The sequence below is a fragment of the Oryzias latipes genome, chromosome 23 (assembly GCF_002234675.1).
Source record: "Oryzias latipes chromosome 23, ASM223467v1".
NCBI lineage: Eukaryota > Metazoa > Chordata > Actinopteri > Beloniformes > Adrianichthyidae > Oryzias > Oryzias latipes.
Window position 1 is genome coordinate 12,254,156 of NC_019881.2, and position 11,705 is coordinate 12,265,860.

Genomic DNA, 11,705 nt, shown 5'->3' on the forward strand with positions numbered 1-11,705 from the left:
AAATTAAGTGATAAACCGACCAATCAGATGCCTCAAAAAAAGTAGGTGGTGTGACTTCAAAACATTTGACAAATTTCGTGTAGCTCGCTTTCAAGTGGTAAGGGGGCTGGACTTCCGATTGGCAAGGGTGGTTACCATAGAAACGACTCTAACACATAAGCCGTTCTCTGTGAGTGATGTCACACTCGCTCAGTCCAGTTCTCTCGTACAGTCAATGCTCTCATCTCTTCTAATAAGAGTTTGACATCAATTCTCCAATATGGAAATTCCACAACAACGTCTGCTTTTCTGCACTGTTGATCAGCAAAAAAAAAATGCAGACAAACAAAAATGTAAACACCTGAACTATATATTTTTTTTCAAGTCTGTTAAAGCTTTTCAGAATTGGACAATCAAACTGCTCTCCTGGTTCGTCTGTTTCCTCCTTTCTTTCAGCGTTGTGCAGGTTTGGGCATCTAAAGCCGGGGCTTCTCGCCGTCGTCTTTCTTCACGTTGGCCAGACTGTGCGCCAGCTTCTTGGTGAAGAGAGTGTGAGATTTGCCGCAGTAAGTGTGCGTGGTCTTCGATAGTTCTTCCACTAGGGCGTCCAGCAGGGCGGTGACGGGGTCTGTGCCGAAGACGTACTGCCAAAACATTCAAACAAACAGTTTGAAACATTTCTATTCTCCTTTTTACTGCTTCCATGCAATAAAGCTGCTTTAATAAACCCGGGCAACCTGTGGATTAAGTGGGTTTTTCTTCGTCATATAGAAATACATAAACGTTAGCAGTCAGCTGGACTTTACCACTTTACCGCTGGGGGGTAACTTTACTGCTATAGGCTTTGAGGCTCCGTGTCTTCCCAATAAAGCCGAGGTCTTTACGGCGCTCGGAGGAAATCAAAGGGGAATCATCCGGTATGTTTTTATGCCGGCTCATTTGCCTGCAGTTGGGTTGTTGATGACGGGTCGCAAAGAAAACGGCGTTTTTATGAGCGCGTGGCGCTGCACAGCCGCTGCTCATAATGCAGCGTTTACAGTTGCTGTATTGATTCGGTGCGGCTGGCGGGGCCCCGCGGGCTCTGAAAATAAAAAAATACAAATAAAAACCTCAACTGTCACTGGCAGGGGGCGGGGCCACGGGACGGACAGACAAAAGAAAAAGCTTTGATCATGAGCTTCTGAGGTTACAGAGCATGCTCTTTTCGTGCAGGACCAGCATTCATCAGTGATAACTCTAGAAAACGTTTCGTAAATTGTGTTTTTGGTGTTTTTAAAATGTTCTTGAGCCATTTTTGTGATAATATTAAATAAATTAAGTTAATTTGTCAGTATTTTGTATTGTGAATCAGGAGCAGACGGGAAAAGGAGGCTTTGAAAAGGAGCTTATCTGCGACGTGGAAAATACAATGGCCGGGCCACAAGCTCCCTGCTTCTAGCTCTTGGTGATGGGGAGGGAATAGGGGGTGGGGTTCCCCCATGCTAACACCGAAAACCTATTTTTTTCCAGCTGAAAACAATATAATCATAATAAAAAGACCACTGGGGAAACCCTGAAAACAGATGAAAAGATGATCGGTGAGGTTTTTTCAAATCAACACCCAGGAAGTGGAAGAATCCAAAAATGCTACGAAGGATTGCTCCACAGAAATTAAGGAAGGCAGGAATCGGACCATTGAGGTGAACAGGAAATCCCGCCCCCGTTCCCGCTCCCCACAGTGATCAAGCTCTCTTGTTCGACCTCCACCCACATGAATAGAACCTTTGAGAAACCAGAACATTCCAGCACCAGATAAACTCAGAAGGAACCAACAAGGTAAAGAGCCGCAGAACAACAGGCTCCGGAACGGAGGCTCTCACAGCTGGACTTTAGTCAGAATGATCTGAACCAGGACCAGGGGCCTCATTTATAAACGTTGCGTACGCACAAAAGAAGGCGTACGCCACTCTCTACGCAATAGTTGAGATTTATAAAAAGCAAACTTGACGGGAAAATGTGCGGTCCTTCACGCAAGCTCTGACCCAGGCGTACGCACAAAAACGGGTGAAATGAGAAACGGCGACACCGTCGGCAGATGGAAGAAACACGTGAAAGTGAAAATGACAATACTGCCTCTCAGAAATAACATGAAGACTTCACAAAGCAAGTCTTACAATTAACAGCCAACACGAACACCCGTTTGATCGATCAGCAGTGAAACTAATAAAAAAATCAAACGAAAATTACAACAGAAATTCAAATGAACACATATTTGCAAAAAGAAAAGTGAAACATGTTCTGCAATATTGGCATGTTGTGCAATTCATCCTCATAAATAATATATTTAACAGAACGAAATAATGTACAAAACTGATATTCTCGTTAATGTGTCCGTCTGGCGGAGCAGATATAGGAGCAATCAGACAGACAGATGGATAGATAGAGAGAGATGCATTAATTGTCCACTGGGGAAAGTTGTTTTCATAGTAAAAGATTTCTTCATAAGCTACAGAAATATGGTATTCATGCATATGCCTTTAGTTTGTTTTATTTTTGATAAAACAATGTATGGCGTATGTCTCAACCATTCAGAAAGCAACAAGAAATTACATTTGCGCTGATCAATTTCCCATTTCCACGTCGATTATTACTGACATCTGTAGCTTGTCAGATGCAATTAAATGGAGGGAAATAAAATGCCTCATCACAATGCGTAATGACGCACAATGGCTGATCTTGCGCTCTTAGAAGATGTGGCAAATGGAAGAATTCGGAGTGAACGCATCTTTAGACGGCAAGAAGACGTGCTGGCAAACGAGGACGAGTGGCTTATGAGCCGGTTCCGACTTCCTCTGCGGGTTTTTGGGGGTGTGTCACCCGATGCATCTGGCGCTCCGGTGGAGCGCTAGATGTTTTTTGCCTCGACTTTGATGTCCGACTATTTCTTTTTTATTTCGGCCACGGTCCGAGGTTGTGAGGCTACAGCATTTACGGCGTCTGCCACCGTTTGCCACTCACGTGCCTTTTTGGCATTAGTAATGCCCACACTGTGCCCTCCAAACAACATTTTCTCCTCTTTTCCACCTCGCCAACGATAAATTCTACTTCACATTGAGTGAAGTTACGTTTTTTTCATTTCCTCTCGGTGTGTTCCATGGTTTCGCAATCAATGAATATTAATTTGTGGGCGTTTCACGGACTATTTATGGGCAACTATGGGCGTGTCACTAAGCCGCAAAAGCTGCGCTGCATTTAGAATTGGTTGTGATTTATTAAGGGAAAGATGCGTAGGATGTGCGTGCGAACGGTTTTATAACTCCGAATATTTCTGTGCGTACGCACATCCTATGTTTCATCCGTACGCTACTTCTGACGCAAATCCTACGCAAAGTTTTATAAATGAGGCCCCTGGACTCTGAAGGACAGCAGACACCCCTCTGAACACCAAAAAGTCCTGCTCTGGACAGAGATGACAGATGGTTGGACGGTGGAGGTCCGTACTAAAGAAGCTACCGGCATTCAAATGAGCACCCAAAGATCGTCAAAATAAAAGTCCAGAACCAAAAACTAGCAGTTTTATTTTATTTTTTGGTTGGAGTTCCACAGAAGGCTTCCCTTCAATGTTGTTTCCATTTTTCTGTGTCGATGGTTTCTCGTCAACAGACAAACCTTGCTCTGAGTTCAAAAAAATCTGCCTGGAGACAAAAATAAAAATCTAATTTAATTGCAGATCTATAAAAATCCTGCAGTGTTGTGTGTGAGTGTTGTGTGTGTATCTATGTACGCATGTTTGTGTCACTTGTGGCAGCGCTGTAAAACACGACGCTACAATAATTGATCCTGTCCTATAAAAGCCAAAGTCTTAACTGCAGCCTCTGGATGGAGGTATAGATGCGCCATCAGCCTGATCTATGCTCACCTGCCGAGCAATGAGGCTTTGATGGCTTCATTAAGTAAATGCCACTTGTGTCGTCAATACCACGACACAGCAGGTGAGCGGAGCGTGAAACGTCGGAGGTCGACTCTGACCCCAAACGTCCATCCGTGGAGGGCCTTCTGTGTCACGGAGGTCATAAGAACCGCCTTTTTCTGTCACGTTTCGGGCTAAATGAAACCCGTGAGGCTTGGCAGAGCCGTGGACCCTGCTTTTCTTTACGACGTGTGGACCCTTAAGAGACGTCGATGTGGAGCTCTTTACTCAGGAAGCAGCTGCTTTGAAAACCCATGAATGAATGGAAGAATATACAGTCAGACGTTTGATTTTAGACAACTTTTACACGTGAACACAGCAGCAGCAGATGGCGTTTGTCATCTTTCCATCACTCCTCCGTCTCGTCTGTTTTTCAGCTGCTTCAGGTTCTTCCTCACATTTTTCAGCTGTTTTTGTAGTTTCATACGTTTTGTTCCTCACTTCATTTTGATGCAGCCCCCCTTTTTTTTACCTATTAAGTGTGCTTTGAAAAGATGAAGATGTGACTTGGAAAATATTTCATTCAGATTTTAAAGGGAGTTTTCAGGCGAGGAAATTCTATTTAAGGATTAAATGTTTCTTTTTTTTAAATAAAAAAATATTTTTTAAACGGACTAAATAATTAATCCTGATAAAATCGTTAGTTGAAGAACACTTCAGTTTTTGAGCAATCTCAATATTTGTTCTGACGTTTTAAAGTAAAATTCCACACATGGTACGTTAGCTCCCCCTGCTGGTATAAAGTCCAAACTGACAAAAAAAATGTAAAAAGTTTCAAAAATTTGTTTATTTATATGACAAAAATTGATTCCTTATCATCTGAAAAAAGTCAGAATTCAGAAAATGATCATAGAAGAAGGGGGATTTTGTGGCTTGATTTTAATTTTTCATCATAAATTACTACATTTTCTTGGCTTTGCTTCAGTTTTCTTAAACCATTTCAAAAACAACAGCTCCACGCAAACATCTCCAAAAGGTGAAATAACAGCCGTTTCAAAGCCCTGATTGCCACTTATAAAGAAAAGTGAAGCTATTTATTTGGTTTAAGGAATACTGTGAATGTTTCTGAGCGTTTTTCCAGGTTTTCTAAACTGTCTTTCCATCCGCATGCATCAGATTTAAGATTTTATTTTTATGTACAACATACTTTAACATAAGACAAAGGGGAAATGACTGTCCCAAAAGAAAACACAGGCTTAAAAATAGAAATAATAAGTAAAAAAAAAAACTCCCCCTTTCCTTACATGCCTTCACTGGCTGAGTGGGTACTGCACGCCCCTCACTCTCCCCTCCCTGTTTTCCAAAAAGGCTGCTTGTCTGTTGGTTTTATCACCATAGTAACCATTTTATTTTTTGGTCGCCTGGGGGTGAGGAACGTGCCTATGTAATTTTTAGAAGCACCTGCAAAAGTAAACTTTTGGATTCCCTTGGCAACGGGGGCTTTTTGTTAACCACGCCCACATTCCTAATATGTTCATATCGTATGTCATATTGTTTTATTCAGCTTGAGCCAAAAGTTCAAATTCGAGGTCGTTTAAACTCTACAAAGTCTAAAACAGACATTTTTTCCCCCAAGAAGCTTTCCAATGATGCTTGAAGAGTAAGGAGGTGATGGGAGGAGTTTCAATTCGGAAAAGAGGATTTTTTTTAAATTCAAAGGTCAAAAGGTCAAAGGTCAACAAAAGTTTTTTTGTGGTTGTCGAATTAACCTGGTGCCGTTTCATGACGATCGCTAAAACGTAGTTTTCCTTTTCCAGATCGTGCAAAAAATGTCAAACTTGCCAAATTTCCCCCTTTGCCACAAAACAGGCTCTGTGGCATCCCATAATAATTTCAAAACTTCCGTTGGATTTCCCCGACACGTGTTTTGGTTTTGTTGGTGGATTTTAAATATTTTCCGATTTGGCCACATTCATTGTTTTGGACAGTTTCTCCCGCTGTGATGTCATCACTTTATGTGGTCGTTACGTCAAAAAACTCGGTTGAGTGGGAGTTTTTGAGGAAGTGGCGTGGGCTAAGTTCTGGCTCAGAGAGTTGTAGGACTGGAAGATTTGTGAAAAAGACGTAGAGGCGGGTTAAAGAAGCGCACACCCACCTTCTTTATAGCCTGGTAAACGGCCCTGAAAGCCGGCTGCTTCTGGTCGTGGTACACGCCTCTGTTTCCGTGCATGACGCAGACGCCGTCCTCCTCGGCTGAAGCGCAGTTACTGCCGTAGATGCAGTGGTCCGGACGGTAATTCCACTTGCAGGGAAACTCCAGCAGCCTCTCTGAGAACCGCGTTCCAACAGAAGAAAGACAACCCACTCAACGAAAACTGTGTTTTTCACATGTTCTTGTGGCATTTTTCTATAGAAGCATTTGTGTAGCATTAATAAAAATAAATACCAGAAATGCTTTTTCATTTTCAAAATGAAGCTGCGTTTGTTGAATCAAAATTAAAAAGAAAAAGCAATCCACCAAACCGCTTTTTCTTTTTATTCTTCAACACCGCTCCCTCTGTCACTTAATTAAAATGATAAAGAAAATGGTATTTGACATTTCATTTTCAAAAAGTTCTCTGGTAAATGTGTAGCAAAATTCATTTAGAAATGTCTAATTTGACAATTAAAATGGATTAACAAATGCTTTTTCATTTTCACAATCTAACTGCATCAAATGACTCAAAAATAAAATAAAATAAAAATCAATCCTCCATAATAATTTTTCCTTTTCTACTTTAAAACCGCTTATTCTGTGTCATAATTAAAATGAAAATGCAAAGAGTGGATTGCATTTTCGTTTTCGCATAACTCCAGTTAGCATCTCCATTGCTACACAAATGCTGCCATATCTTTCTGATGGAGGACATTTATTAAGAACACTCAGCTTAAAAATTGCATTTCTGATTATTTTTTATCAAATTATAGTAAATTAGGAGCAGACGAACAAAAAAAAAAGCAGTTTTTGTGACATAAAAAACTGGGCGGGGCACAAGCGTCCTGCTCCACTGAAGCTCCGTAATCATTTGGCGTGGGTTGAATAACGTACAATTAGCTTCTGATGTTCACACTAGGCTAGCAGGGAGGGGTTCTTCTTCTCTTTTTTTCCTACTGTTTATTATCCAAAAGAGGCTTGGTAAGAAATGTCAAAGGAGTGCAAATCTTGCGATTTGGGATGCTAGCATACATTGACTGTACATAGAACTGGACTGAGTGAATCCTCCCCCTTCATTTTCCAAACAGGAAGTACCCGCTGGCTCCAAGAAGCCAAAATAAACTTCTACTGAGAAATGAACAGCTGTTACTCAGTCATTCCTGCTCTGATACCTTTTTCTTAACATCTTTTTACTAATTCTATTTTTTCAGATTCTCCAGAGCTGCTTTCAGTGGCCCCGGAACAAGCTCACTTCTGATTCCTGACAGTAGTTGCCATAGAAACGTGACTCAAGCCGACTCGGACCAATCACTGTCGACTGGCTCCAAGCGGTGGTGCTCCTATCGTGGACAAATGGGAATCTCGAGGTAAGACGTTTCCAATGGGTGACATCACAGTCGCTCTGTCCAGTTCTGTGTACAGTCAATGCTAGCTAACATCCTTGCAATGGTAGATGTGGATTGCCATAATGTCAGGAGAGGAGCTTTGGTTTACCTTTTTCAGAAAAATCAAACGCAGAGATCGACAGAACCAGCTACACTCTTGGATTTGGTAGTGATGTAGTTAAACTCCCCAAACTCAAGTCCTTGATTGGTCAACACACAAGACGCGCATTTACGCAGATGTTTTTCATTGGAAGTGGCTTGTTGAATGCGCGGACGAGGACGGTGTCAAAGTAACTTGGTGGATCCACGTTCAACTTCATTTTCCTCAACTGGAATCTGGCTCAAAACTGTACGGCTGGATAGTACTTGTCATTTTTGTATTATTATATTATTTGTCTTTATCAAAAGACCACTGGGAACCCTTTGAAAATGGATCAAATGATGATCGGGGTGAGTTTTTTCATAATAAAAGCAGAGAGACGACGGTCGTACCGGGGTTGTGGTGGAAAATGATATTGAGAAGGTCCTGATCTCCCCAGGTTATGTTCAGCTTGTATTTCTGCAGCAGAGGCATCAGCAGCTCCTCCCACAGCAGCCCCACCGGCGTCATGTCGTTCTGCAGACAGACAAACCAGCCCCCGGTCACTTTACCGGGCCTGCAGCCGACCAAAAGGCGGCGCTTCGGCTTCACCTTGAAGTAGGCGCTCCTCATCCTCGTCATGTTCATGAGCATGACGCCCGAGTTGACGCCCGTCCTGCCGTAGAAGGGGTGCATGGCGAAGCGGTTGTACCAGGCTATGCGCGGCTCCTCGTGCTCTGGGGCCATGGCGGCGAGCTGGGAGCGGTCGAACCGCGTCAGAAAGCCCCACAACTCGTCCACGGGCCGCAGGAAGAGGATGTCCGAGTCGACGTAGACCACCGAGTCCACGTCCTTTAGGATCAACTGACACGGGGTAAAGCCAGATGTGTTACAGGGACTGAAGATGATGATGAAGACTACTAATCAGCACAGAGAGTCCATTTCCTGTTTGGCTAAGAAAAGATTTCAAAATAAACCTACGAACTAATCCAAATCCAATGAAATTGAGTTTGTGTCTAATAATAGAAAACGATTCATATTCAGCACAAATTAAACACGTTTGTTGTTTTATTATTACACTAAATTTGCTAAATTTCATTTCCGTGTTTGCATCAACTATGAATTTTTGTTTTATTAATGTTTACAACATAAACCCAAAAATCTCATTTGGGTAACAAGAGTCCCCCCCATATGCATTTATGATGAACAACATGTTTACAATTACAACTAATCACAGTTTTTTTTAAGTTGGAAGTTTGGTTAACCAAACTATGAATAAAGAGAAGTGTCCCCTTTTTTGGGTTGGGAAGTTTCAAAGTAAAAGTTGGTTTAAGGGACAGACGTTCGCGTGAAACTCACAGGCAGGAAGAGTCTCTGCGACGCGCAGGGTTTGAAAAGTTTCTTCCATTCTTTTGCATTTTCGCTGGGAAAGCTGATGGGGTGGAGGGTGTAGGTAAAGGTGGAGCGAACGAACCCAGGCCAACTCTCCAGCTAGAAAACAGACGAAAAAAAAGAAGCGTGGATGTTTGAGGAGGAAAAAGAAATATAGTTGAGAATGCCGTTGTATGGCTTGCCCTCGGCCCCCTCCTTTATCCCATCCTGGGAGGCTAAATGCCTGCACATAACAAATTCATTAAAAACAAAAATGTTTATTTTTCTATAAATGGTGGCTTTTCAGTTGGTTTTATCTCCGTGGTAACCATTTTATTTTTTTGTCGTCTGAAAGTGACGGACAGATTGTTATTTTTAGAAGAATCTGCAAAAGTACAATTTTGGATTTCCTTGGCAACTGAGGTTTTTTTCAAAATGGCGGCTTTCTGGTTGGTTTTATCTCCATAGCAACCATTTAATTTTTTTGTTGTCTGAGGGTGACTGACAGATTGATGTCGTTTTTAGAGGAATCTGCAGAAGTAAATTTTTGGATTTCCTTGGCAACAGAGTTTTTTTTTCAAAATGGCGGCTTTTCAGTTGGTTTTATCTCCATAGCTACCATTTAATTTTTTTGTTGTCTGAGGGTGACTGACAGGTCGATGTCGTTTTTAGAGGAATCTGCTAAATTATATTTTTGGATTTCCTTAGCAACAGAGGTTTTTTGTTAACCACGCCCACACTCCTAATATTTTCATATCTTATGTCATATTGCTTTGTTCAGCTTGAGCCAATGAACTATGTGGCCAACCCATAATAATTTCAAAACATCCTTCCCCGACACGTCTATGTTGGTTTTGTTAGTGGATTTTGAAATATGGTTTTGAGCCCCATAAGAGAATTCTGGCCCCATTCATTTTTGGGATAGTTTCTCCTGCTCTGATGTCATCACTTGTGAGTTTTTGAGGATGTGACAGGGGCGATATTTTTGCAAAAACAACACACAAAAATGTAAATGTTTCTTACAGCTTCTACAAAGCTAGCATGGAGCTGATCTTCTGCAAAGATGTGCAAATGGAGGGGCTTGATGCTGAACAGCACCCCCGATTTGATCATGGTGAGGGTCTCCTCCAGCCTCTCCCCACAGGTCACCACGGCCAGATGCATGGGGGGCGGGAGTCGGCTTTCCGTGCTTCCGACAGCATCCCTGCCGTCACGCGTGACATTCCTTAAGAGGGAAAATGCACGGAGATGCAAGACCAGCACATAATTAGTATAAATACATACAAACTCTCATGGATGTCAAAGAAATTAACGATACTGTATTTATCAAAAAAAACTTTGTTTTATTTATTTTTTAATTAACATTATGTAAATGCAGACCAACTAGCTTTTTTTTAAAGAGGCAACAGCGGCCTCTGCCGGCGACCAGAAAATCTACTGTCGTCTCATTTGCTAGTTCTTCCTTTTGACTGTAGGTTCCTCTTTTCTTAAAAAAAAAAAGATAGTCAAATAAATAAGTATGTTATAAAGCACTTTTTTAACTTTGTGTTTTCACAATTTGTATTTACAGTAAAAAAAAAACAGTTCTAGTCAATGTGTGGTAAGCGTAATTTGTGTTGGTTTGTTGCTAAAACAGTATGAACGTTGCATAAATGAGAGTAGATGATAATTATAATATTATTTGCCTATTTAGTGACTTTAGATCTGATTTGGGTGCCAGACATTCCTATGCAACACTGGTCAGAACCAGCAGTTATGAGCATGTGTCCACACCATTTACACTAAATGCTATACTTTATGACTGTTTTTGTTGTTTTTATTTGTAGCCTAAATATCCCGTCTTTACCTGTTGGCCCGGTGTGGGTTTCGCTGCTCAGCGCCCGTGGCGGCTCCGTCTTCTTCTTCTCCTCCGGCTCCGGGGTCTTGCGGGGGGCTGACCAACCTCTTGGCTCCGCTAGCGACTGAGACGTCGGAGTAAAACAGTTTACTGTACACGAACAAGCCCGAAAACACGGCAAACACCATGCACAGCACCAGTGCACGAATGTAGCGCCGCATTATAGGATTTCAAGACGCGCATTGGAAGGAAATTCATGACACAGAAACTGTCGCGCGACACTCGACGCTAATTTGGACGCTTTGACAAAGCACTTCCGGTTAGCGTTTAGAAAATAAGAACCCTTTACGACGTTTTTGACAAAAAAGATTCATGAAAGTCATTTGGTGACCAACTATTATTTATATTTTTCAGATATCAGCTGATTGCAGATTAGAATATTTTACTTCTCTTATTTTCCCCTATCAATTTTTGCATATTAGAACAAGACAATTCTTCTATAAAACATTTAAACGACATTCAAGTTAAATTTTCTTGTATTGAAAAAAATAAAGCTATCAATTTTATGGTCGTATTATTGTTTTCATTATTATTATTTAACATAGCTTCAAACATCAACTAGTGGTGACTGATTTCCGTTTTTGACACTCTTAATTTGAAGGACGTTTGAACATTTCCGGAATTGTCCTTTGATTTTTCCGTTGAACCTGACCCTCCTCCGTCCGGATCCCGAAACAGAAGCCGGAGAGCCTCTGTGGGGGAAGGGTGTGAGCCAAATGTGAATAATGGCTTCACCTCTGAAAAGATTCATTCAGTGTCGCCTTTAAGAAAGTCGCCCTCTTTGAAAGGGGAGCGTCTGACTAGCAAACATGAATGTCAAGTGAATTTTTATTAAGTGTGGGAAAATTGCATGGTTGACCGATGATACTCAGGAAACGACAGTGGCACTGCAAAAATAAAACCAGTATCTA

The 11,705-nt window shown here is 41.6% G+C and overlaps 1 protein-coding gene across 2 annotated transcripts; it reads right to left on the bottom strand.

The window, feature by feature from the left end:
• Window positions 1-352: 352 nt before the first annotated feature.
• Window positions 353-11,053, bottom strand: gxylt1 (glucoside xylosyltransferase 1). Of its 2 annotated transcripts, none has more exons than XM_004083006.4 (7): window positions 10,744-11,050; window positions 9,921-10,122; window positions 8,886-9,017; window positions 8,139-8,390; window positions 7,940-8,063; window positions 6,024-6,196; window positions 353-623 (listed from the first exon to the last, which is right to left on the bottom strand). In XM_004083006.4, the coding sequence occupies exons 1-7, from the start codon at window positions 10,953-10,955 to the stop codon at window positions 456-458; spliced, it is 1,263 nt and encodes a 420-aa protein (XP_004083054.1). In that variant the 5' UTR covers window positions 10,956-11,050; the 3' UTR covers window positions 353-455. The 2 variants fall into 2 exon arrangements, with proteins under 2 accessions (XP_004083054.1, XP_020569856.1); XM_020714197.2 differs by lacking the exon at window positions 353-623 and adding an exon at window positions 3,383-3,653 and having other exon boundaries at window positions 10,744-11,053.
• Window positions 11,054-11,705: the final 652 nt, after the last annotated feature.